This window comes from Brassica napus, chromosome A9, assembly GCF_020379485.1.
Source record: "Brassica napus cultivar Da-Ae chromosome A9, Da-Ae, whole genome shotgun sequence".
In the NCBI taxonomy this organism is placed as follows: domain Eukaryota; kingdom Viridiplantae; phylum Streptophyta; class Magnoliopsida; order Brassicales; family Brassicaceae; genus Brassica; species Brassica napus.
The window spans coordinates 43,341,056-43,367,152 of NC_063442.1; the positions used below are offsets into that span (position 1 = coordinate 43,341,056).

At 36.0% G+C, this 26,097-nt stretch overlaps 6 protein-coding genes and 1 non-coding gene across 11 annotated transcripts; 6 read left to right on the forward strand and 1 right to left on the reverse strand.

Moving 5' to 3' along the window:
* Positions 1 to 3,125: 3,125 nt before the first annotated feature.
* Positions 3,126 to 10,432, forward strand: LOC106420023 (transcription factor TGA9). Of its 2 annotated transcripts, XM_048741891.1 has the most exons (12): positions 3,126 to 3,410; positions 3,912 to 4,006; positions 4,578 to 4,657; positions 5,040 to 5,258; positions 5,823 to 5,861; positions 7,098 to 7,157; positions 7,539 to 7,616; positions 7,697 to 7,745; positions 7,935 to 8,206; positions 8,539 to 8,760; positions 9,833 to 9,975; positions 10,060 to 10,432. In XM_048741891.1, the coding sequence occupies exons 1-12, from the start codon at positions 3,301 to 3,303 to the stop codon at positions 10,145 to 10,147; spliced, it is 1,455 nt and encodes a 484-aa protein (XP_048597848.1). In that variant the 5' UTR covers positions 3,126 to 3,300; the 3' UTR covers positions 10,148 to 10,432. The 2 variants fall into 2 exon arrangements, with proteins under 2 accessions (XP_048597848.1, XP_013716313.2); XM_013860859.3 differs by lacking the exons at positions 3,126 to 3,410; positions 3,912 to 4,006; positions 4,578 to 4,657 and adding an exon at positions 4,738 to 4,932.
* Positions 10,433 to 11,990: 1,558 nt separating this feature from the next.
* Positions 11,991 to 14,711, forward strand: LOC106419875 (zinc finger protein WIP3-like). The gene is made up of 2 exons (XM_022691587.2): positions 11,991 to 12,752; positions 13,756 to 14,711. Exons 1-2 carry the CDS (start codon positions 12,165 to 12,167, stop codon positions 14,179 to 14,181), a joined length of 1,014 nt encoding a protein of 337 aa, XP_022547308.1. The 5' UTR covers positions 11,991 to 12,164; the 3' UTR covers positions 14,182 to 14,711.
* A 212-nt stretch (positions 14,712 to 14,923) lies between these two features.
* LOC106420031 (arogenate dehydratase/prephenate dehydratase 6, chloroplastic-like) lies at positions 14,924 to 16,656 on the forward strand. The gene has a single exon (XM_013860866.3). The coding sequence runs from the start codon at positions 15,304 to 15,306 to the stop codon at positions 16,486 to 16,488; it is 1,185 nt and encodes a 394-aa protein (XP_013716320.2). The 5' UTR covers positions 14,924 to 15,303; the 3' UTR covers positions 16,489 to 16,656.
* A 1,474-nt stretch (positions 16,657 to 18,130) lies between these two features.
* On the forward strand, positions 18,131 to 19,731 carry LOC106420042 (arogenate dehydratase/prephenate dehydratase 6, chloroplastic-like). Its single transcript, XM_013860877.3, has one exon. It carries the CDS (start codon positions 18,303 to 18,305, stop codon positions 19,560 to 19,562), a length of 1,260 nt encoding a protein of 419 aa, XP_013716331.1. The 5' UTR covers positions 18,131 to 18,302; the 3' UTR covers positions 19,563 to 19,731.
* Positions 19,732 to 20,600: 869 nt separating this feature from the next.
* TRNAG-UCC lies at positions 20,601 to 20,672 on the reverse strand. Its single transcript has one exon. It is a non-coding gene; the product is annotated as a tRNA-Gly (tRNA).
* A 111-nt stretch (positions 20,673 to 20,783) lies between these two features.
* LOC106419831 (mitochondrial ATPase complex subunit ATP10-like) lies at positions 20,784 to 22,793 on the forward strand. Of its 3 annotated transcripts, XM_013860670.3 has the most exons (8): positions 20,784 to 20,984; positions 21,064 to 21,104; positions 21,181 to 21,244; positions 21,321 to 21,509; positions 21,724 to 21,795; positions 21,885 to 22,060; positions 22,135 to 22,253; positions 22,584 to 22,793. In XM_013860670.3, the coding sequence occupies exons 1-7, from the start codon at positions 20,841 to 20,843 to the stop codon at positions 22,250 to 22,252; spliced, it is 804 nt and encodes a 267-aa protein (XP_013716124.1). In that variant the 5' UTR covers positions 20,784 to 20,840; the 3' UTR covers position 22,253; positions 22,584 to 22,793. The 3 variants fall into 3 exon arrangements, with proteins under 3 accessions (XP_013716124.1, XP_013716123.1, XP_013716125.1); XM_013860669.3 differs by lacking the exon at positions 22,584 to 22,793 and having other exon boundaries at positions 22,135 to 22,516; XM_013860671.3 differs by lacking the exon at positions 22,584 to 22,793 and having other exon boundaries at positions 20,830 to 20,984; positions 21,176 to 21,244; positions 22,135 to 22,516.
* A 33-nt stretch (positions 22,794 to 22,826) lies between these two features.
* LOC106419830 (aspartic proteinase 36-like) lies at positions 22,827 to 25,940 on the forward strand. Of its 2 annotated transcripts, XM_013860668.3 has the most exons (10): positions 22,827 to 23,171; positions 23,482 to 23,611; positions 23,711 to 23,955; positions 24,042 to 24,269; positions 24,449 to 24,611; positions 24,698 to 24,771; positions 24,875 to 24,968; positions 25,276 to 25,342; positions 25,439 to 25,510; positions 25,610 to 25,940. In XM_013860668.3, exons 1-10 carry the CDS (start codon positions 22,930 to 22,932, stop codon positions 25,783 to 25,785), a joined length of 1,491 nt encoding a protein of 496 aa, XP_013716122.1. In that variant the 5' UTR covers positions 22,827 to 22,929; the 3' UTR covers positions 25,786 to 25,940. The 2 variants fall into 2 exon arrangements, with proteins under 2 accessions (XP_013716122.1, XP_022547309.1); XM_022691588.2 differs by having other exon boundaries at positions 22,838 to 23,171; positions 25,276 to 25,510.
* The last annotated feature ends 157 nt before the right edge of the window (positions 25,941 to 26,097 follow it).

Consider the following 26,097-nt stretch of genomic DNA (forward strand, 5'->3'; position numbering starts at 1 on the left):
AGACTATGTACTGAAGACGAATTGTAGTCATATAATTCATACTATTGTTATCCCCTTCGGGATCCCAAAAGACATATTTTAGCAAAAAGAGCTAAATGATCTTTCGATAGAAACTCACTAAATTATGTTATTTTAATATGCATATAAACAAACATTCCTTGTCACACAATGTTACATTGTATTTATGTTCATGTGTACATGTTCCAAAGATATTCGCTATTACTAAATATAAGAACATTTTAACATTATAAGATCTCCCATTGTATGCATTCTAATCCAATATCAACATCATCGTCATCCGAATATATTAAATTAGATAATCTAGCTGGGGGAGTTGTATTTATTTAATCACTGGAAGCGGAGTATATATGTATACTAGACTGAAATTATATATCATATTCCAAAATATAAACTATGTTTTTTTACTAAGTTATGTATTATTTTTCATGCTATAATATTATGCGAGAATTTTCACGTAGCTACTTTGTAAAGACAAACTTCGTGGAACATGCTGCTAGGAAGATATAAGAAACTTTTGATTTTACAAATGTGCCCTACTTTTTATACATAGAAAACGTAGTTATGTATAACAGTATAAAGATGCATCTTAGTGAATATGAATAACATAGAAGATGATAGATTATAAAAATTGTGTAGTTGAATAAGCCCAAAAAGAGATTTGATGAAAATGAGCCAATAAGCACAAACAAGCGGTTACAAAGAGAAAGAGAGATTGTGGAGTAGGAAGTTAGTGATTCTAGTGGGTTCCTCCTCTTTTTCTGCTAGTTCTATTTTATTTTAGTTACTAAAATACAAATTCGTCGAAAACAAACGCGCCCCCAAATTTTTCTCTCAAACCCTATCTCTCTCAGATCACGATCTCCGACTTCTCCTAGCCTCTCCGGCGCCTTTCTGGTGCTGCGAGAGGGCCCTATAAATCTCCCACCTGTCCATGCCTCTTCCCTCTGTTGATCTTCGCTCAGCTTATCTCCTTGCGCGGTGCCTCTGGATCTGTTGGAGCTCTCCTCCAGATAGTCAGATATCAAAGTCGTCTTTGGTTCTTCTGGAGAGCCAGCGAACCAAGTGGAGTCGGGATTACCCTAGGGCCCTTGGGTCTCCTGCTAGTCACCGATTGCGCTCGAAGTTGGGTCAACTTTGAGATCCGAGACAGCCGGAACACCAGACGCTTCGCTACCGTCGCCGTTCTCGCACCTGTATCTCGCTCCAGCCGGTTATTCTATCAGGTCTCTCCAAGGTTCTCCGTAGAGCTTCTCCTCTCTGTTGAGTGAAAAGTGGCTGTGAGGTAAGCCATTGAGGACCTCTTTCTTTAGTTCAAAAGACAACAACCGTGGTGGTCTCTAGTTTCAGCTTGGTAACGCCTTCTTGCTTCCGACGTTGTTCTACTGGGTCTTGAGGACAACCCATTATTACGATGTCACCTGCTTCAAGGCGAAGCCTTCTTCTACCCTGAGCCGTCTGCTTTCAAAGAGTACTCTTACTTCTTCTGTTCTTCAATTCCATCCTCCTAAGCTCCGGTGCTAAGCTTGTGTGTGTCCTGAAGTCGTTGCTGTATCCATTGTGTCGCGTAGCCGGATAGAGAGCCAAATCGACCGTATGCGCTTGACCGTAGCCTGCTCTTCATGTTACACGGCGTCGAAGTTGGTTCTACATGTTAGCAAACACCGAGAAAGCTTGAGATTTGTTGGCCAGCGTCCTCCTCCAGCGGAGCTCCGGGATGGGAGCCAGCCGTCGCCGTCGATGCCTGCTTGGAGCCACTTCGGTGAGACCTGACTAAACATCTCTTATGGTTTTACTCTCATTGTCTATGGTTGCTACTTTGATATGAGAAGTGCTTGGGAGGGGGAGATAAAAGTGTTAGTCTTTTGTTCTAGTTTGGTATCATGTTTTGAGCTTCCATTGTTTGGTTAAGATTGAACATGATCTCTTTGGGGTTTGGGGGTTTTTTAAAACTTTTTTGCACCTCTAAACTCTCAGAATGGCTGAAAAGCAGACTGGGTTGCATTGACATGTAACCAAACCTTCATTCTTTGCAATGACATTTACAATTTAGCAAAAAAAAAAAAAAATACAAATTCTCATTTAATTTTCTTCTCGATCCCTATTATTCAACCTCGATATTTTTCTAAATAAACTACCTCGATATGTTCGGTCTATTTAATCTTGCATCCAATCTTCTTTTATCTTCTGCACTAGATAAAGCTCTTTTTTTCTTTAACAAGGATAAAGCTCCTAGTTGATAAAAAAAGGATAAAGCTCATTTCCCCTAACAAGGTTAAAATCTCTTATCACTCTTATATTATCTGTTTTCATCTATTTAAAGTTATATAATATAAAGTTCATCTATATATATGGGTATGTATAGATCGAATTTCTAACCAAACATCGCAACTTACTAGCTTTGACTCTTGACAGCTATATAGTTGGTCAAGATTTTTTTTTTTAAATTCGGTTGTACAAATTTTTCAAACCCAAATATTATTCAGAAAAAGTAGCTAGACGCACAAAACAAATATATAGCCTGGAGTCAAAGTCTGTGAAGGACAAGATCTTCGAGTGATTTACCATGAAATATTATTGTCGATATTTCTTTAATCTGTTATAATATGTTTGGTTCTTTAAGTTTAGTAAGTACAAATTTGTGTTTACCAAAGTTTTATAAAAAGTGATTTCGTGGAACTAGATAGAAAAAAAGTAGTGAAAAGGAGAGACCGGTGAATCACAAAGGTTTTTTTTCACATACAAGTAGAGAGAGACAGAAAGAGTAATAATACTACTATATAGACTATACAAATACTAATTAATTAATTACTAATTTGTATATATGTCTCTGAAAGAGAAAATATTGGACCCTCTTTGTTTTTCTGTTCAGCAAAAAAAAAAGATTTTGAAGAGAAAGTTCGCATCCTACTTTCTCTCTCCTCTTTCTTCTCAAACAGCCCCAAAGCAAATAGAAAAGAAAAACTGCACAGAAAGGTAATAAATTAAACACAATATCTTAGTTTCATGTTCATCATCAACTTGCTTTTATTTTGGAGATTCCAATAATTTTTTCACTTCATGTTGATCAAGATTAACGCTTGTAATCTCTCTCAATTTTTTTTATCTAACTCTCTCAGTCTTCTTAACTCAAAGTTTCTATTAGTGAATCTTATATCCTTTCGTTCTTTCTTTCATCCCTTTTTCAAGACCAACTAATGTTTTACAGACAAGAGATAATTAAGAAGAAGACATAAGTAGAAGAGAAGATCAAGAAATAGGAAGATATCATCAATCAGGGAGATGGATAACCATAGAGTAATCAGCGAAGCCACAAACCATAATGATAATCATCATCTTTCTTATTCACTTCTTCATGGCCTCAGCAACAATCCTCCACCTCCTGGATTCATGTAACAAAATCTTCCCTGACTCTTTTGTTTTCATATATCACAAAACTTTTATTTTCTTCTTCACACTAATATACAAAAAATTAACTCATCTTTTCTTAATAATATTCAATCTTATAATTAGCTCCAGACCTTTCTAAGGGTTTTATTTGACTACCCTCAAATTTCGTTTTCTTAATAATAACATATACAGTGTAATTTATAAAATAATAAATGGTTAGCGTAGATCAAAATGGGTAAACGGAAAATATTGTATTATAACATCCGAATTAGTTTTTTTTTTGCTAAAACATCCGAAATAGGTTATAAGTGTAGTAATTGTAATTCTGGTGTACACATTTTATCATATACGATCGTCTAGGTAGGGTTGTATTAATTTATTTGTTCTTCCTGTTCTATTTAACCACAAAAATAATAATGTTAGTTCGTATAATTTTAGTTGTAACAACACATGAATATTCTTTTTGTAGTATTGATTAAATAATGAATTATTAAATGAAACAGTGACCAAGATGGATCCTCCTGCTTCGATTACGGAGAGCTAGAAGAAGCAATGGTTCTGCAAGGTGTTAACTCTAGGAGCCACGAAGCTAAGCCACGTAAGCCCTCTCTCAATCCCTGCATGACGTGAGCGTTCCTTAACAAACTCCAATGAAGTTTTCTAAGCTAAAATAAAAAAATGAAGTTTTCTAAGCTAAAATAAAAAAAATGAATATGAAGAAAAATGACAAAGTTGCGAGTCTGAACAAGTCTTTAGATAGGTTTTGGTGTTTGGTACTAATAATACGGAGGCAAAAGAGAGCCATGATATGGTGTGACTTGTTTATTCATTTGTTTTCTCGTTTTTCCTTTTTGAATAAAATAAAATAAAATTCATTTACCAACTCTCTAACCTCCGCCATATATGAAATACACACAATATGTCTTTCTATATACTACTAATTTATGCTGACAAGTATTCATAATTATCTTAACATTTAGACCCAAAAAAAAAAAAAGTATTCATAATTAGATTGGGTAAGTGTGTCATGTACTCATGTTAAGTATATATCCACGTGATAAATGATGTGATTTAATTTTAAACTAGGTTAGAGCAAACGCACACATGCACATAATTAAAATCATTTATTATCATGAGCATATGTAGATGTAATGATGGTAAATTTGCAGGTTTATTTGCAGGAGGAGGAGCTACGACTCTGGAGATGTTCCCTTCATGGCCAATCAGAACTCACAAAAGTCTTCCTACTGTACACTTTCTTCTTCTTTGACCCTTTCCTCTGGTTTTTTCTCCCTTTTCGGCATTTCAAAATAAAAATAAATACTTGTCATCTTTAAAAGTTTACATTTTACACTCTTCTAAATATCTTTCAGCTTTCTTCTTCTCTCTTACAGAATATCATTTTGGCCTGTTTTCCCTCAAAACTGAAAGCGATTATTTAAATTATTTACTTGTTCCTTTTCTGACTTTATAAACCAGAATCAATTTGAATAACACCCATTTGTCAATTTTTATACGCTTAAGGTTAAATCTTCCTTAGTATTAATCATCCCTTTTCTGACTTTTTATTATATCGAATTTACTATACGATCATAAGTACGTCCATGTTGAATTATGTACTGGTATTGCAGGAAAGTTCAAAGTCAGGAGGAGAGAGCAGCGATTCAGAATCGGCGAATTTTTCTGGCAAAGCAGAAAGTCAACTGCCGGAGTCTCCGATGAGTAGCAAACAAAATCATCATCTCATGCTTCAGCATCATCACAGCAACAACATGGCAAACTCAACCTCAGCATCTGGACTTCCCTCTACTTCTCGAACTCTAGCTCCTCCAAAAGCTTCTGAGGATAAGGTACTCATCAACATCAGTTTTTTTTTAATTTCAGGAAAGAGATATATGCATGTGGAGTCATGTAACACGCATGCTTTTATGTAAATATGCATGCACAAGCATTTTATATTTGTATATGTCCTATCAAATCTTAGAATAAAACAAAAACCATTAACAGATCCCAAACCGGAAACAGATCAGAGGAGATTCAGATTTTTTTACCTCTCTCAATCCGTTGAAAAAGACAAATTGTTCTTAAGAAACCCCAAAATGAAATAAAGCAGAATACTCCTCAGTATTATTTTTTTTAATTTTCCTTTATGTAGGATTAAACAATATCCTCTCTTTTCATTTTCTTTTTACATCTACTATCATGATAATAATGTAACTAGTTATATATAAATTTAACACATGTTTTCTAAATATTTCTTTTTTCTAAATAATTTGATAAACTAATATATGCTCCTTTTTAGCTATATATAAATGTTTATTACATGACTCAGTTTAACTTACACAATTCATTTCTGTGTTTTATTTTTCCACTGAATTTGTTTCTATTTTCATCTTTGTTCTCTGACATTGCAGAGGAAGGCTACAACTAACGTTAAACTTCTTGATGCTAAGGTACTTTAACGTTTATCATCATTATTTCATTGCATTTACTCGTCTCCCTCGAGGAGACATATATATACTTTTTAATGACATTTCATAAATCTTGGGTTCATATTCCCCCCTAGAGCTGGGCAAATAAACCGAATCCGAAAATCCGAACCGAACCCGATCCGATAAAAATGAATCCGAACCGATCCGAACCCGATATAAATACCGAATGGATCATATTTTTCGGTATATTGGGTTATGGATATTATCCGAACCGAACCCGGACCTAAATGGATATCCGATAGAACCCGAAACATTTATAATAACAAAAAGAACTTCTACCAAATATGACCTTAATTCTTAATATGTATCCAAAATACTTTAAGATATTATTGAACTTCTAAAATAATTATCTATTACATGAAGGTTGATGGTGGAATGTAGCGGTTGAAGCCTAAAGTTTTTTTATTTTGGTTTTGTTTTCCTTAAATAGTGTTTCTCATTTCATGAGAACTTAGTTTTTGTTTTATGATTTCATTTATCTGGTTTTCTTTATATCACTAACTATGTTTATCTTTCGATTGATTTTGAATGATCACGTTTGATGTTTTTTCTTATTTTTGAATCGATTTTACTTATGTTTTGGCTATTAAAATATGTACAAATCATGTATTTTAAATCCGAAGAACCGATTTCATTTATGTTTTAGTTACAAAATAGGTACAAATCATGTATTTTTAAACCGAAGAACCGATTGGGACCCGAACCCGAAAGTACAATGGGTTATACCGGTTCTTTGAAGATTTACTTACCCCGACCCGAACCCGATATAACCCGAACCGGTCCCGAACCGAACTTTTATATAACCCGAATGGGGTTGATTTTGATAAACCCGAAGAACCAAAATCCGAATGGATAAAACCGAAACCCGATTGGGACCCCGAATGCCCACGCCTATTCCCCCCCCCCCCGAAAGTACAATGGGTTATACCGGTTCTTTGAAGATTTACTTACCCCGACCCGAACCCGATATAACCCGAACCGGTCCCGAACCGAACTTTTATATAACCCGAATGGGGTTGATTTTGATAAACCCGAAGAACCAAAATCCGAATGGATAAAACCGAAACCCGATTGGGACCCGAATGCCCACGCCTATTCCCCCCCCCCCTCCCCCCCCCCCCCCCCCCCTCCCCCCCCCCCCCGAATTAGCTAGTTAGCCTCCTGTTTCAAAATGTGCTTAAAATTGGATTATTTCAGACATTGAGACGTTTGGCCCAAAATAGAGAAGCTGCTCGCAAAAGCCGTCTTAGGAAAAAGGTAACTATTACAATCCCTATCTTTTCACGTCGAATCATTATCATTATTTTAACTATTTATAAATCCTATTTCCTTAACTATTTTCAAATAATATTGTTTTAATGTTAAAAAGTAGAGTATATGTTACACGTATTTACAATGCTATTACTATTACACTGGTAAATCGCACTGTTCTGTGAAATGTATTATATAGTAGCATTTATTTCCTATATCTACCATTTACCAGTCTTCTATCATTCAGTTATTATGACGTATATATAATTGCTATGCATGGAGGGAACTTTGATTTATCTAGAGATAAATTAATGATTAATATTTATAAATATGGGTCATATATTATGATAAACGTAAATAACAAATGTATATGTGGTTTGCGAGCAGGCTTATGTGCAGCAGCTAGAATCAAGTAGGATAAAACTTTCCCAGTTAGAGCAAGAACTTCAGCGAGCTCGTTCTCAGGTTGGGTCACTTAATAATTAAACTATTTTGTCTTATAATCTTATTGTGCTGATTAATTTATATGACTTCTCTTGATATAGGGGATGTTTATGGGTGGATGTGGTCCACCTGGACCTAACATCACTTCCGGTACCGAAACCTAAAACTCTATTTGCAGTATTATTTTGTTGAAATACTGGGTTGGACCCAACAACTATATATATGTATATATATATATATATGTATATATATATATATATATTATTAGTTACTTTTTTTTTGAACATAATGTTATTAGTTACTTATTAACATAATGTTGAAATGTGCATACGTACGTAGGAGCTGCAATGTTTGACATGGAATATGGGAGATGGCTAGAGGACGAGAACCGGCATATGTCGGAGATTCGGACCGGTCTGCAGGCTCACTTATCTGACAATGATTTAAGGTTGATCGTTGACGGTTATATCGCTCACTTCGATGAGGTATTTAGATTGAAAGCAGTGGCCGCGAAAGCCGACGTTTTTCACCTCATCATCGGAACATGGATGTCCCCTGCCGAACGCTGTTTTATTTGGATGGCTGGTTTCCGTCCATCAGACTTTATCAAGGTTAGTCAGCATTTCATAAAGCATGACATGGTTGAGATTTAAGGGGCGATAAACATTTTTACGTTAATTTTAATAAAAGGTATTTTGATAATTTGAAAGTCATACGATTTATATGTATAATAATTTTTTAAATTTTGGAGACCGAATGTTTCGTCCAGATTTTGGCTCTGATCATGAAATGTATAATTAGAGTATTGTTCTCCGTGTGCGTTTGCAGAACAAAAAACTGTTGGAAGATAGAAACTTAATAGTTAAATTTTAACTAGAGAAAGTATACTGTCATTAGTTATAAGTCAAAACTAAAAGAGAAAATTGATGGGGGGTTTTGTAAGATACTGGTGTCGCAAATGGATCTATTGACGGAGCAACAGCTGATGGGAATATATAGCCTACAACACTCATCGCAACAAGCAGAGGAGGCTCTCTCGCAAGGCCTTGAACAACTTCAGCAATCTCTCATCGATACCCTCGCTGCCTCTCAAGTCATCGATGGAATGCAACAGATGGCCGTCGCTCTCGGCAAGGTCTCTAACCTCGAGGGCTTTATCCGCCAGGTTCCATTTTCTAACCTTTTCTTTATTTAAGTTTCATATGTGTTTATATTTGCACTCTAAATCATAACAATGTTTATTTGTTTTACGGAACATTTTTAAGAAAGTTAAAAGTGTAAAAAAATGTTTACGTTTTTGTATTGATGTTTAACTAAAACCTTTTAATATATATAGAAAAAAAATGTCTTCAGTATCATGTTTGATATCTACCATTTTATCCCTTTCTTTGATGTAATCTCCTTTAATTTTATTTCTCGAAACTTCAATGCTGAAGCTGACTCTGTGGCAAAATCAGCTCTAGCTGCATCTGTAATGAACTCCACTCGTGGAGCTTAGACTTTGTGTGAGGATAAATGCAAGTTTAGTTTGTTCAAAAAAAAAAACTAAAACCTTTTAATATATATAGAAAAAAAATGTCTTATTAAACCAGAATTTGATCAAATGTTGCTTTCATGAATTGTCTATTTCTAGATTATGCTCAATTTCATTTTCTTGCCGCTATTTTTCTTCTCTCATATAATAATCTATGTTCTATGGTCTTAACTATAATTATTCTCCGAGAGCCAAATTTCTTTCACCAACTTGTTTTGATATACTAGTTAGCTGAAGCAAACAAAGAGAATATGTTAAAAAGTATTCTCCCTTTCAATTTTTTTGTTTTGAACAAAATAAAATACATATAGAATGTTTTTTTGGTAAAAAAACATATAAAATGTTTTTCTTGTTTTCAGACACTAGGATCAAATTGAATTATATTGTTTTCACTGGAAATATCATATAGTAACAAATGTACATCATTTTCAATCTCATCCTATATTAACAAATGCACACTATCCTAATGTGTGAAATAAGGACAAGGATGAAAATAGTAAGTAATTGTTATTATATTATACTTGTATAAATATTTCGTTTACCGTTTTGGACCAAAAGTAATACGCATTTGCACGCCAAAGTAGTAGGTGTGCCATTATAATCTTCTTTATGATCCTATAAAAAGAATCAGCTAGGTTTTTAACAGGCTTAATTAAATAAGCTGTAATTGATAACTGAGTTTCTATTGTTAATCTAAATGAAGGCTGATAACTTAAGGCAGCAAACCGTTCACCAGCTGAGGCGGATCTTGACCGTTCGTCAAGCTGCACGGTGTTTTCTAGTAATCGGGGAGTATTACGGACGGCTCAGAGCTCTTAGCTCTCTTTGGTTGTCACGACCACGAGAGTAAGGCACATTTTTATATAATTCATTTTTATGTATATACTTATAAATTTGTAATGTAATTTTGGATATAATTAATGTTATTAGGACGCTGATAAGTGATGAAACATCTTGCCAAACGACGACGGATCTGCAGATGGTTCAGTCATCGCGCAACCAGTTCTCCAATTTCTGAATTGAGATTGGAATCTTTATGACTAAATGGTCGAGTTCCTTTGTGTTAATTTCACTGGTCGACCGCTCTAAATATTTTTATGTTGTACTTAATGTTTAGCAAAAAAAAAATGTTGTACTTAGCGGGGGAAAGCCAAAACGATAAAAAGCACTTGATAAGACCCATACATGAGACTATCGGGCCTTAGATGGGCTAGACACTTCTTTGTGGCCCTATCATGTAAGCAAAAGCGGAGGAAGAAGATGAGAAAGGTGGATAATTAATTACCACTCTTTTTTTTTTTTTTGAACAACTAATTACCACTCTTTAAATTGATCAAAGTCCAATGGTTTGTTATGAAAGAAGCTAAGTACAATCAATACTATTACAATGAAAGAAGCTAAATAGGCTTAAACGATAATATTACAATGAAAGCTCGATGTAGGCCTAATAACCATAAGAGAGACACAAAATACAAAATATAATTCTACAGTGCTCACATGTGAACCGTCTTATTTGAATGGTTGATTAGCGATTGAAATGCGGCTCACAAAAAGATAAACTCATACCACACTTGGACCATGTCGCATGCGTACATTTTCCCGTGAATGATAGACACATATATGATACATTGAATAAGCTTGTCGTTTCGAATTGATGATTACTGTTTTACTTATATTTTATTCCTTCAGGTATTGACTAAACTGACATTTTATGCGGTGAACATCGTCCTCCCTTTCTTCTTTTTCAATGTATTTTATACTAGAATCTTTTGCTTATAGGTCAAACTCCACTAGCTACCTCATTCTCTTCCAAATCTTTCAAACTTCTAAACCCTTCACCACCTTGAATCTTTCCAAATACTATTAGTAGGTCTTTTGATTGTTGTGCTTCGTCTTTATCATAGAAAAAGTGTTCGGAATGAATTGGGCGTTACGGTAGATTCAAATTTATAGTGCTTATAAGGAAATAAAAAAACATCTCGCTTTTATATGGAAATATATGTCGTTGAAGTAAGGAATTGATATATACTTGAAAAATCTTTTTTTTGTTGGAAATGTTTTTATTATTTAATTTATTTAGCATTCACATAAACTTAACTAAAATCTCAAGGTTCTCGTAATTGACATTTTCATACAAACTAAAAAACTATTGAAATGTATTTATGTTATTAACAGTTACATCTATTTAACCAATAAAAATCAAGGCATTTCATAATTATTATTACGTTTAAAATATGTATCAATTGATACTGAAATTTAAAAATACATTTTTGTAAAGGATAAAATAAAATAACACTGATCTTGAAGAAACAGATGTAGTATCAATGAAATAATTAGTTCCAACTGTATTTCGCCGTTAGGTTAGTTTCATCTGTTAATTAAGTAATGGAGTTGAGTCCTAGAAAACTCTTGCGTATGAAAAGGGGAATTAATCAAACACATGCATTATAATATTACATCATCGTGTGATATGCTACTTGAATCATCAAACGTCAATAAAAGCGAACGCGTGATTTTATAGTAATATGCTTTTATCATTTGTCCCTTAAAAGACGGCTAAAATGATGTTGAAATTGTTGTTTTGATATGATGATGATGATGAGTTTTGTCTTCGCCGGTCTATTTGCACTTGAAAGATAATTATGACTATAGAATGATGAAAAATGATATCGTATTTGTTGGTATAAGGTGTTACATAGTCATTAATAATGGGAAAGGAAAAGAGGTTAAAGAAGAACAAAAATGGTTCAATGAATATCTACGAGTCTTCTTAGGATTCTCTTTCGTTGAAAAAGCCTTGTGCTTGTGCGTCTCTCCTTTTCACTATATTAAGTAAGACCCACCACATTGATATGAAGAAAATTACACTCTCTTCCCCTTATGTAAACGCGTACGTAGACACGTGCGAACATTCTCGTGTTTACCTATACGTGTTGGGTAGGAAGAAAAAATACAAGAACCTATACACATCAGGAAGGTTGAATAAATAACCTTTACTGCTAATCTAACACATTTTCGTCGAGAGCGAGAGAGAGATGAATCTTGATGAGAAAGGCTTAGGTTTTGAGTCCTCAAGCTTCCTTGCATGGCTTAGAGCATCTTCAAATTCTTCTTCTCCTTCTGTATTATTCCGTACGAAGACACAAGATGTTGTATCAAGATCATATCACCAAAGTCAGATGAAGTTGGAACGATCTCTATTCTTATACCAACCACAAGAACCACTCAACACAAACACTATTCAATGCTTGCCTCTTCTGAACAAGCTCATGGAAGATGAAAGTCAAGCATCTGATGAAATCAAAGAAGAGATGGATGATGATGTAGTTACCCTCCGAATAGGATTGCCTACCTACCACCGTGGTAACTCGGAGGAGGATGACTCTGATACAACTTCTGATCATCATCAGGAAAAACCCATCAAGAGAGAGATGACAGAAGATGGCGTGGTGATGATGAAGAAAAGGAGAACGATGAAGTTTCAACAGGAGATGATTGATTCTGATATGGGAGTCTGTGGGAAGAGGTTTTGGATACCAAGTCCGGCTCAGATTCATGTCGGTCCAATGCAATTTGCTTGCTCTATTTGCTGCAAAACCTTCACTAGGTACAATAACATGCAGGTACGACTTCTCTCTTATCATCTCTATAATATATAGTTTCATACATATCCACTAATTCACATACAAGCGTGCTTCTATGGGTCGAAATCTTGCTTTATAATGTAATCAATACATTATCACTAGATGTTATATAACTTATATTAAGAAAGAAGGAAATATTATCACTATATCAACTTTACCTTTGCCTTTGTCCATTCTAATAATCATATGTATTTCATTTAGGGTTAGATTTCCTTAGGAGAAAAGATCTAATACATAATATCTATTTTTGAGTTAAAATAACAGAATAGACTAAACTTTGATTTCATACTTAGGAGTTAGGAGTTAGGAGTACTGAAATAAACACCATAACATGCATAATTTTGCAAGGAAAGTTTTTAGTTTAAAATAAAAGATTTTGAAATTTAATGGCTTAATTATTACGGTAATTAATCTCGGCTGGTGAATCATCGTAGTAGATATACAAATCCCAAATCAACAAAAAGAAGGATAGTTGGGTATATAACTTCTGGATTAGTTGAGACATCTTCGAAAATCTTTTGACTTTTTTCATTGTTTGTCTTGCCTTTTTTGCTGAAAAGCCAGAAAGCAAAAGATTAATCACGGAGTGGGATTTGGTAAAGTAATTTAGCAACAAACCAAAAAAGGGAGAAAATAAAGACAAACAATGATCATACTAGTTTATCAAAAAAAACAAAACAATGATCATACTCTACTTTTACTGGATACATGCTATCGATTACTTAACCTAATAATCATCTAATTAAAAGCCATCTAATTAAGCATCATTCGTTTATATTTATAATTTACTTAGAATTCAATTATCTCACTTTAACTATTTTGAATGGGTCTTCATGTAACTTGTATACATAGAATATATTTCTAGATTGGTGAATATCAATTGAATTCGAAATACTCAAACCTCTCTCACATATATAAACATAAGTGAAGAAGTGATCCACATCACTGCTTAGGTTCTAATGAGTTTATATAAACAACACAGATGCACATGTGGGGACATGGATCAGAGTTCAGAAAAGGAGCTGACTCTTTGAAGGGTACAACTCAACCTGCGGCTATCCTGAGGCTGCCATGTTATTGCTGCGCTGAAGGATGCAAGAACAACATCAACCATCCTCGTGCCAAGCCCTTGAAGGACTTCCGTACACTTCAGACACATTACAAACGTAAGCATGGCTCCAAGCATTTCTCTTGTGGTAAATGTGGCAAAGCGTTGGCTGTCAAAGGAGATTGGAGGACTCATGAGAAGAACTGTGGAAAGCTTTGGTATTGTACATGTGGATCAGATTTCAAGCACAAGAGGTCTCTTAAGGACCACATCAAGTCCTTTGGACTTGGACATTCTCCTCACCCGTCTCTTTCTTTTGATGGGTTTGAAGAGGATGTGGAATGTGTCACTACAGAGTGATAGCCATGTTAGATACACACACCGGGTGACTGTGGGAATCGTAGATCTATCGGTAAGATCTGAATTTTCCAACGTTGCTTCATAACTATGCACCACAAATTAAACATCTCAAGTCTACCAAAGAATTTCTATCTTGAAAAGGGAGAAATTCTTTGTTAGACTTAGACTAGATGTATAAAAAAATGTAGCTATTTTAAACCATAGAAAATGAAGCAACATTTTAAAATTTAGATCTCTTTTCTTGGGATATATTTACGATGCGTCTACATGTAGAACCCGGTGTCTATCTAATACTTGAAAATTTGAGATATTGGTTTTATGTATTTGGTGTGTTTAAGTAGGACAATGCATGTTATATCATATTTCTTATTTAATAAGGGTGTGATAATCACACTGTGATTATCTCTTGGAATTTTGTGAAGCACGTGAATTTTCTGTTTCTCTCACTGTATTTGTTTGTATTAGAAGAGAAAATTGGTGTGCTTCACTTCATTATTGTACGATATTCCTCAATAGATACTCTTCCTATATTTTCTTATTGTAGTCTATCTTTTCATTACATATCACATGCTTTCAATCTTATTTAATCGCACTTTTGCTTTGTATGAATCAAACGTATCTATTTTCTGTGTGTGGATGATTAATCTTTTATTCGTTTGTGTCATCTCCTCATGAAACCATTAATCACATTCGTCTCAATGTATCAAACAAAATTAATGTTACCGTAAGAACACATCATCAGAACGATTACGACCCATAGGGGTTTGATTTGATGCGGTTTTGGTTAAGTTTCATCAGGCTCTTGGTTTATAAGCTTGGCCCAAACTAGATTTGTGGATGTATTAGAGAGAGCTTCAATCAGTTAGATATAAAGAGAATTGGTTATTGAGTTAGTTCTGTTGATTAAAGTTGGACAGAAGCATATGGCTTATAAACTCAATAAAATAACAAAAACCTAATGCCACAAGTCAAGTATGGAGGAGTTGGTGGAGGTGGTAGCATTAGGTAGAGAATTGACCAAACAAGCGAACTACTCAAGCGACATTGTTTCTTGCTTCCTCAACTTTGCTATATCCTTCCTTGTATTGAAGTTTCAAAATTTTCAGACACCATTGCCAAAACATGAAAGCTGCACCGCAGTTGGCACGATCTTATCCATCCGAACAAAATTCGCAGGGAACTGATACGTACGAAACTAGTCGCTCGGAATGGCAGAGCTCATCTGCTATTCTTACAAGCAAGGTTGTGTCTCAACAGCAGTCCGAAACCTTACCAATGCCTCCAGTTTCTGTCGGAGTTGATCATGTGAACTGTCATAACAGCACTGCACGTGTCTCACATCATCAGAAGCCTCTTACCGTCAATGATCTCTCCCCGACTCCCATGCACGGATCTAACCTACGCGTCGCGTATCAAGGCGTTCCCGGAGCTTACTCCGAGGCAGCCGCAGGTAAGGCTTACCCTAACTGCAAAGCTATCCCTTGCGACCAGTTTGAAGTTGCGTTTCAAGCGGTAGAGTGCTGGACCGCTGATCGCGCGGTTCTACCGGTTGAGAACTCTCTCGGCGGTTCTATCCACCGTAACTACGATCTTTTCCTCCGCCACCGTCTTCACATCGTCGGAGAAGTCCATCTCCCTATCCACCACTGTCTCTTAGCTCTTCCCGGCGTACGCAAGGAGCTCCTCACGCGCGTGATCTCACACCCTCAAGGTCTCGCTCAGTGCGAGCGCACACTCACAAAGCTCGGTCTCAACGTCTCCCGCGAGGCCGTGGACGACACCGCGGGAGCCGCTGAGTTTATCGCCGCCAACAATCTCCACGACACGGCGGCGATAGCGAGCGCACGCGCCGCCGAGATTTACGGGCTGGAGATTTTGGAAGACGGGATACAAGATGACGCGAGTAACGTGACGCGCTTTGTTATGCTGGCGCGTGATCCAATCGTACCGAGAACTGATCGGCCTTTTAAAACGAGCATCGTCTTCGCGCATGAGAAAGGCACTAGCGTGCTGTTCAAGGTACTTTCTGCTCTCGCGTTTAGGGACATCAGCTTGACGAAGATTGAATCTAGGCCGAATCACAACCGTCCCATCAGGCTTGTTGATGATGTGAACGTAGGGACGGCGAAGCATTTCGAGTATATGTTTTACGTTGACTTTGAGGCGTCGATGGCGGAGACGCGTGCTCAGAACGCGCTCTCGGAGGTTCAGGAGTTCACGTCGTTCTTGCGGGTGTTGGGGAGTTATCCTATGGATATGACTCCTTGGTCACCATCATCCTCAACATCACACACGGCTTCATCGTAAAGAAACAATACAAATGGAAATGTAAACATGTTGAAACCATAAGATATATATAAACATGTTACATGCAAACCCTTTTCTCAAAAGAGCGTTGACACGTATATAAAACATCATTTTAATGTTGTTGATTATAAAAATCAAATACAATAACATATAAAAGATTCAAACAAACATGTATATCATTGAATTGTAACTATATGTATTAATCTACCTAACTTATAAATTTTATAAATAAACAGACTATTATTTTTCCACATGTTTAAAATAACAATTTTTAAGAGTATAAAAAATATCACTAAATACAAAAACAAATAAATAGATAAATAATTTATATTCCCCACGTTGAATTCATCTGAGAACAATATATTAAAAGAAAATCCAAGCTAATGTCAAAATTAAATTAGAAAATAGTTATAATAAATATAAACAATTACGCTGTCATGAAAAAGATGATGGTACAATAAATATATGATTGGGATATTCTCTTAAAAACATAAAATTATATTTCATCACAAAATATCATCATTAGGTAAAAGAAAAAAAAACAAAGCTATTTTTAATGAAGAATACATTAAATATAATTAAAATATTAAAATATTAAAAGATATTATTATTATAAATTTATACCTTAAACCTTAAATCTTAGATCCTAGACCATAATATATCCTATATATTATTTTAAAATTTCCTAAACCTTAATTCGTAGATCCTAAACCATAAATCATAAACTTCACTTAGAAAATCTAAACCCCAATTCTTTACAATTTAATATTAGAGATATAGGTGTACTAATTCTTTAATGAATATTAGTTTGATTATTTTTCTCTTTGCATGCTATTTTTATGATAAAATCTATTTTGTCCATGAGCTCTCACATTAAAAGTTAGAATGATTAATATCGTTGACACTTTATACAAAAAAAACAATATTGTTGATACCTTTACTGAATTATTATATTTATTTATTATTTAATTGATCATTAATTAACAAATCAGTTATAATAAAAATAGTCAAAAAAGAGAGGAAATATGTAGCATACTAATGTTTTGTTTGATGTTACCTAATAATGTCTGATATCATCTGATGATGATCATCACCTAATTTTCTTTTATAAAGAAATAAATTAAAAAGTTAAGTCTGTATATATTTATCGACTAAACAAAAGAAATATTATTATTATCTCAGTTAACTTCTCTTTTAAAATTTTAAAGTTATTATCAACCTTTAAGTTTATTTAAAAAACTTGTTTACTTTATTTCTATTTTAGTTTTGTATTTATGATTTTTTGTAGTTTCATACATATTGGTGGTTTAAAGAAATAATATACAGAAGTAATGATGGTTTAAAAGACGAAGGTTTACTTTTTAATTTTGTTTTGTTACATGTTTGATATGTGATGGTTCTCATAGTTTCGTAGATTTCATTAATGTTAAGAGAATGAAAATGAAATGGAAAAAAAAAAGAAAAAAAGTTGGAGAAAATAAAAATGATTAAGAAAATAAAAACAACTAAATTGTGTTATTTTTACCAAAAAAAAAAACTAAATTGTGATAATGATCTTTGTATTTATAATGTAAGTATCCATAAATTATTATGCTCGCTTGTGAAACACCTAATTTGTCATGTGAAACACCTAATTTGTAAATAATTGCATGCCCAAGGTAATTAAGCACGTTTAATTCCTGAAATATTAAGATGGTAGCCGTAGGTAGGACAAATAATCACATAAGCGCACTACTTAATCCACATTGTTTTTTACTTTCTCTACTATGCTTATTTCCTTATATTCAAGTCCCAAAAAACTCCATTGCTAAAACATGAAAGCTATAGCTCCTTCCCATCTAAAACTGATGTTCGGTTCTAGCCAGCCGACGTCACGATCCTATTCATGTGTACAAAATGCTCAGAGATCTGACTCGTGCGGAACTAGTCGCTCTGAATGGCGGAGCACATTTGCTACTCTAACAAGCAAGGTTGTTACCCAAAAAACCTTACCAATGCCTCCAGTTTCTGTCGGAATCGATCATGTGAACGGTCATAACCGCGCTGCACGTGTCCTGGGAATGAATCAGAAGCCTCTCAGTGTCAATGATCTCCCCCCGGCACCCATGCACGGAGGAGCTAATCTACGTGTTGCGTATCAAGGCGTTCCAGGCGCTTACTCTGAGGCAGCCGCATGTAAGGCTTACCCTAACTACGAGTCTGTCCCTTGCGACCAGTTTGAAGTTGCGTTTCAAGCGGTAGAGCTCTGGATCGCCGACCGTGCTGTTCTACCAATCGAGAACTCTCTCGGAGGTTCTATCCACCGAAACTATGATCTTCTCCTCCGTCATTGTCTCCACATCGTCGGCGAAGTCCAGCTCCCCGTTCACCACTGCCTCTTAGCTCTTCCCGGAGTACGCAAAGAGTTCCTCACGTGCGTGATGTCGCACCCTCAAGGCCTCGCCCAGTGCGAGCGCACGCTCACAAAGCTCGGTCTCAACGTCACCCGCAAGGCCGTCGACAACACCGCGGTGGCCGCCGAGCACATCGCCGCCAACAATATACGTGACACGGCGGCGATAGCGAGCGCACGCGCCGCCGAGATTTACGGGCTGGAGATTTTGGAAGACGGTTTACAAGACGACGCGAGTAACGTGACGCGCTTCGTGATGCTGGCGCGTGAGCCTATCGTACCGAGAACTGATCGTCCGTTTAAAACGAGCATCGTCTTCGCTCACGAGAAAGGCACTAGCGTGCTTTACAAGGTGCTCTCAGCTTTCGCGGCAAGGGACATCAGCTTGACGAAGATCGAGTCCAGGCCGAATCACAACCGTCCGATCAGGCTCGTCGACGAGGCCAACGTAGGGACGGCGAAGCATTTCGAGTACATGTTCTATATCGACTTTGAGGCGTCGATGGCGGAGACGCGTGTTCAGAACGCGCTCTCGGAGGTTCGGGAGTTAACGTCGTTCTTGCGGGTGCTGGGGAGTTATCCCATGGATATGACTCCTTGGTCACCATCATCCTCAACATCCCACACGGCTTCATCTAAAATGAACCATTCATATGGAAACGTAAACATGGCGAAACCATAATATATATAGTATGTTACAATCTTGCATTTCCAAAAAAAAAAATAATTGCTGGATAATAAATCATTAATGAACTATAAACAAGACCTCCAGTTTTTCATTTTCTCTTCGTGTGATAAGCAGTGCCGTGCTGAAGCTTGTCGGCAAGAGACTCCACCGAGTCTCTTGCAAGTTCAACATATTAATATAATTAAATTTTCTTTATCTTACTATATATTAAATGAAAACCCACTTGTAATTTTTAGATGTTAGTCATCGGTAAAGTTTTTTTTAAAATGTTATAATTTGATTCGTTTCAACTCATAACTATTTATGGGTGCAACTGAAATAATTTGTTTTTTCAAATAAATTTTTCATAAATGATTAGTTACTTTGCCTTCCAAAAAATGTTCAACCGTTACCATGACAAAAAATAGTGATTCAATTAAAAAACAATTCCAAATTAATTGGAATGGTGATTCTATTCCATTTAACTTTATTTATTTGTTACCAGTTACACCCTTTATTTTCTTATCTAGATGGACGCATCTAGCTATACACTCATTTGGAATACACATGCAAACCTACAAAAAATCTTATTTCCACACATCCATCTAGTGTTAAATGCTCTCATACATTTAGAATGTAAAAGGTAATGGAGATATCAGTGTAATACAACACATACAATGAATAGTGATTTAATCAAATTATCTACATATTTATAAAATTACTACAAAAATTAGTATTCATTATATCATATTATGTTTTGTAAAATAATTTTATTTTACTTACATTGTAAAGTATACATTAAATTCAGTGTAGTCTAAGTTATCATGTATAATCTGAATTTAAAAAGTGAATTAAGAAATGATAAACAATATAAGATAACAGAATTTCAAAGATGAATATATATATATATATAATATATATGTATATATATATATAATAAACTAATTAATGTATTCGGTACAGTGGTCTTAATTTTGATAAAAAAAATAGAGAACCTAGGGCTTATTTCCTTTTTTTCCCAAAGCCATGTGCACGGGCCCAAGTAAAAAAAAATGCGTCTGCCGGGAGTCGAACCCGGGTCTATTGCTTGGAAGGCAATTATCCTAACCGTTGGACTACAGACGCTTTTGCTTTTGTATTGATCAATCTATATTAAATAAAATAAAACTTAACCAATCCGGTTAGAGATATTCGTTAAATCCTGGATTGAAATATTGGTTTGATCGGGTATAAGGTTATAAATCTCGTTTTCAAGGTTCGTTTAAACCAAGTAGGGGTTTAAGGTCTTCAACAATGGCGACGACCTTGAATCGATTACGTAGCTCAGTCTCTGCTCTCTCGCATCGAGCGCTCTTCAATTCCACTCGCCGTGAATCTCTCCCTTCGCAAACTCCACCTCTTCGATCAACCACCCGCTCTTTCCTCGATTTCTATCAGGTAATCCGATGAATTACTCTCATTTCGTGTATCGGAGAGAGACGTTGACCTCTGTCGATGTTGTTTTGGATCTGTGCAGTTCGGGAACAAGAAAGCGATCGAGGAGGAACGTGCGCGACTGTAAGCTAGTAATTTAAAATTCGATTCAGCATTGAAAGAAGTTAATTAGGTGGAGAATGATGTTGATTTAGGGCAGTAACGATGAGATGAATCGGGGGTACTTTGCTGATATGAAAGAGTTCAAGGAGCATGGTGGTAAGGTAATGATGATGATAGTAGTCACATGCAGTGCTATGATTTGTATCATACATATTGGTAATTGATGTTTTTTTGTAGATAGCAGATGCAAATAAGACTGTTATTCCTGCTGTGTCAGCTGTGAAATTTCCGGAGTTAGCAGTGACTCTTTCTAATGGAGAAGTCTTGAAGTTGCCTATTAGTTGTAGTAGTGGTGAGGTTAACGAAGAGAGTTTGGCTGTTCCTAGAGTATCATTGGTGTGTCTGTCTTTCCGAGCAAGCTCTCAGGTATAGATAATTCCACATTGGTTATTTGTTTCATACTTCAATCGGAATCAAGAGAATGTTTGGTTAGCGTTTAAGAAGAGATGTGTAGCATTAACGGGAGTGTTGCTTGTTGAGGTTACTAAGCAGTACAGTGCGCTTTTTGATAAATATGACCTTGTATTACGGCTTGTCTAATTCTTTTGTGATGCTGAGATGTGGTTACTGTGTGTGACAGGGAATGATCAGCTCGTGGAGCAAGCCATTTCTTGAATCGTTTGGCGACAGGAAAGATCTGCAGGTGTTTGAGGTACTGATCCTGCATCGTTTTTATTGGCTGCTGTGTTTTTTTTTCTTCTCCCAGTATCTTCAGGACAGCTTGTTTTCTGGCGTTTACAGGTTTCATTTATAGATAAATGGCTGTTGGGCTTGGCCCCTATAAGAAAACTACTTCTCCGGGTCTTGCAAAAACCGAAGAGCAACGAGGACAGTGTCCTGCAGAGGCGAGTTGTTTACTCATTTGGAGACCACTATCACTTCCGGAAAGAAATTAAAGTTCTTAACCTTCTCACCGGGTATTGAAAATTTTCCACTTCATCAAGAATGCACAATAGATTCACTTAACCTTACATACTTGTTTATGTTATAGGTATATCTTCCTACTCGACAAATCCGGGAGAATAAGATGGCAAGGCTTCGGAACAGCAACTCCAGAGGAAGTATCTAAACTTCTCTCTTGCACCTCACAACTCCTTGAAGATCAATAAAGTATCTCTTCATGAATTCATCTCAACAGAGAATCTTTTCTTCTCATAATAATACGGAAAATAAATTCTCTTATGAAAAGTTTCGATTTATGCCTAAAGGATACTATTAAAACATGGACTTTTAACTTTTTAAGTAAAAAAAGAAAAGTTACATCCTTGCTTCATGGTTGGTGGAGCATAGACACATTACATCAGTGCAGCACTAACATGTCTTTTTATGCAACAACCATGAATATACAAAAGAAAAAAAAGTAACTTCGGTGATCAGATATTTACCAAAGACGCCAAAACGATAATAATTAACCTAAGTTGCTTTGGTACGGTGGTACAGGAGTTCCAGCTGGAGTGTCCGCTCCTGGATTCGAGCTTTGGCCACTTCGAAATTTATATATGTGCTGCAGCATCCAAGACCGAAGACCGTTATACGGTGAGCCACATGGTGACGCCCTGGCAGCGTCTTTACTCACTTCAGTTTCTAGTCTAGATCACCTCGGTGGGACCAAGATACTCGGTTAGCAAAAAAAAAAAACGATAATAATTTAAGCGAAGCTTTATTCCAATATTTTATTAAATTAATTACCAAAAATCTACGAAACTTTAGTACTGTCATCAGAACGTTCACTTGACGTCTCTCTCTCCTCCATCTCCTTTGTAAGAGAAGTTTCGAACTCGAGAAAATGGCGGTGGATTCTCCTAAAGGAGTAATCATCGCTGCCGTGTTTCTACATGCTGCGACGACCATTGCTTTCGGCTCCGACTCGGTTCTCAAGCTGGAGAGGTTGATTCCGCCGAGCCATGAGCTTAGCTTGGCTCAGCTCAGAGCTTTTGATTCAGCTCGCCATGGAAGGTTGCTTCAGTCTCCTGTCGGCGGAGTTGTTGACTTTCCCGTCTATGGAGCCTCCGATCCGTTTCTCGTTGGGTAATAATACTATCCACTTTTTGATTTTTCGATATTTGAATAATCTCTTTATTTATTTTCTCATTTCCATAAAATAAAAATCATTTTTTTTTTGGAATTTGCAGTACAATTGAATCGAGTAAACTGTTTTGTTTCTGGTTAGGCTGAGCAATGTGATTAGGTTCTGTCTTAAAGATTCGATGCGTTTTTATTAGATGTGATTACTTTGATTATGTTTGAGTAGTTTTGATTCTGTTTCTTGACTCTTGTCCTTTCCTTTTTTAGAATCTTTATTTTATACTTACTGTTGTTTTTATTGCTTTCATGACAGACTTTACTATACAAAGGTGAAACTTGGGACACCCCCAAGAGAATTCAATGTGCAAATCGACACGGGAAGTGATGTTTTATGGGTTAGCTGCACTCCTTGCAATGGCTGCCCCAAGACTAGTGAACTCCAAGTATATTTCTTTATAACATTTTCTTAATAATCTTGGTTTTATCTTTTACGATAAGGTATATCTTTATATGATATCATTTGTTTTTTTTGTGTGTTTCAGATTCAGCTGAGTTTCTTTGATCCTGGAGCCTCATCCTCAGCTTCAATGGTTTCATGTTCAGATAGGAGATGCTACTCAAATTTTCAGACGGAATCTGGCTGTTCTCCGAATAATCTTTGCTCATATTCGTTTAAGTACGGTGATGGAAGTGGCACTTCTGGTTACTACATCTCTGATTTCATGTCCTTTGATACTGTTATCACCAGTACCTTGGCTATTAACTCCTCTGCTCCCTTTGTCTTCGGGTAAGCTAGCAGCAAAAATTGTCTCTTTGAGAATATGGCGTTTCATGATATGTGATGATGCTTATCTTCAATATTTGACAAAACAGGTGTAGCAATTTACAAACGGGAGATTTACAGAGGCCTAGGCGAGCAGTAGATGGCATCTTTGGGTTAGGACAGGGACGTTTATCTGTAATTTCACAGCTTGCTACTCAAGGACTCGCACCGAGAGTGTTCTCACACTGTCTGAAGGGAGATAAAAGCGGTGGGGGTGTAATGGTTCTAGGTCAAATCAAGAGACCAGATACTGTCTACACTCCTCTTGTTCCATCACAGTGAGTTTTCTTGAACTTGTTTAACATAAGATCAGGAGGTAGATTCAGGGCTTAACTGATGATTATGAAAATCACTAAAATAAAATGAAATGATGTTTGGTTAGTTTGGAATAGGAAAACTAAAATATATAACACCACGTCTTGATTCAGATAATATGCTGCAATAAAAACATTTTCAGGCCACATTATAATGTGAACCTGCAGAGCATTGCTGTGAACAGTCAGATATTACCGATTGATCCATCTGTTTTCACAATAGCCACTGGTGATGGGACGATCGTTGATACAGGGACTACTCTTGCTTACCTTCCTGATGAAGCTTATGTTCCATTCGTCCAAGCCGTGAGTGTTTTCTCTTCCTGATTACAATCCAAGGTAGAAGATAGATGTTTACAAGAAAGAAGATTAATAAACCGTTCAATTTGCAGATTTCAAGTTCTGTTTCGCAGTATGGGCGTGCCATTACATACGAGAGTTACCAGTGCTTTGATATCACATCTGGGTAAAGTTCCTCTCATGTGCAGCATTTATAATTTTATATATAAGAAGCTGTTAAGCTCTCATAGTGTTTAACTGCTAACAAGATTTGAATCCATGTTTTGCAGTGCTGTTGATGTCTTTCCAGAAGTTAGTTTGAATTTCGCAGGTGGTGCATCAATGGTCTTAACCCCTCGTGGCTATCTTCAGATGTTTTCTAGTGTAAGCATATTCGTACACTACTTCAGATGTCTTTGAAAAAGTTTAGCTGCTCAACTTTTATCTGCATGTCTAATGTATCTAGCCTAAGACTGAATCTAGTAGAGTAGAGCCTTTATGATTTTGTGAGACTGAGAGAGACACTTGTGAGGGCTGAGTTATTTAGTAAATGTAGTGAGTTCTAAACTTCTAATATTCAATTTGGCATACAAGTTACTCTATAGATAGTTCTCATGTATTCATTTTCAGCGCTTAGTTATCAGTTGGCAGTTAATATTTATTTATTTGTCTATCATTTGCTATCTATCAGTCAGGAAGTTCAATATGGTGCATTGGTTTCCAGAGAATGTCACATCGTCGTATAACTATTCTTGGAGGTAACGACCCATATTTTTGTAACTTTGATCAAGTGAAACTGAAACAGAGCAATTATTTTTCTCAGTCGAGTTACACCTTGTTTGATTGCTATGCAGATTTGGTTCTTAAAGACAAAGTGGTGGTCTACGATCTTGTTCGCCAACGGATTGGATGGGCAGAATACGACTGTGAGTTATTTAGTTTGGTTTGATTTAGATACACTCACCCTACATTAGGAGAGTATGATGGAGAGATAATGAAATATCAAGAGTTTGATAACGTTACAGGTTCTCTGGAGGTGAACGTTTCAGCGACAAGAGGAGGAAGAAGCAAAGACGTAATAAACACAGGGCAGTGGAGAGAGAGTAGTACAAAGAGTAGTTATACAAGTGATTATTACTACTTGTTACAAGTAGTTTTCATCATCAATATTTTGCTCTTTTGGAACTTCCGCTTCTTGTAGCTTTCTAGCATTCACTCCCCCCCCCACAGAGGTTGGGACTTATTGGTTGTAATCTTATCACATATAGTATGTATCATTAATTAATTCTTACCATCACACGAACTCAGTCTTATATGAATTCTTATCAAATGAAGAAGGTTGAGTTACATCATCAATTTTTGAACCAAATATCTGTTTACTATAACAATAAAACGATATATTAACACAGGCTAAACTAGGCCGGCCTGATCGTCTTTATCCTAAGCCGAAGTTCAAACTTTAAACCGAACCGAAAAAATAAAATTTGATTTGAACCGTTACAACAAATATCCA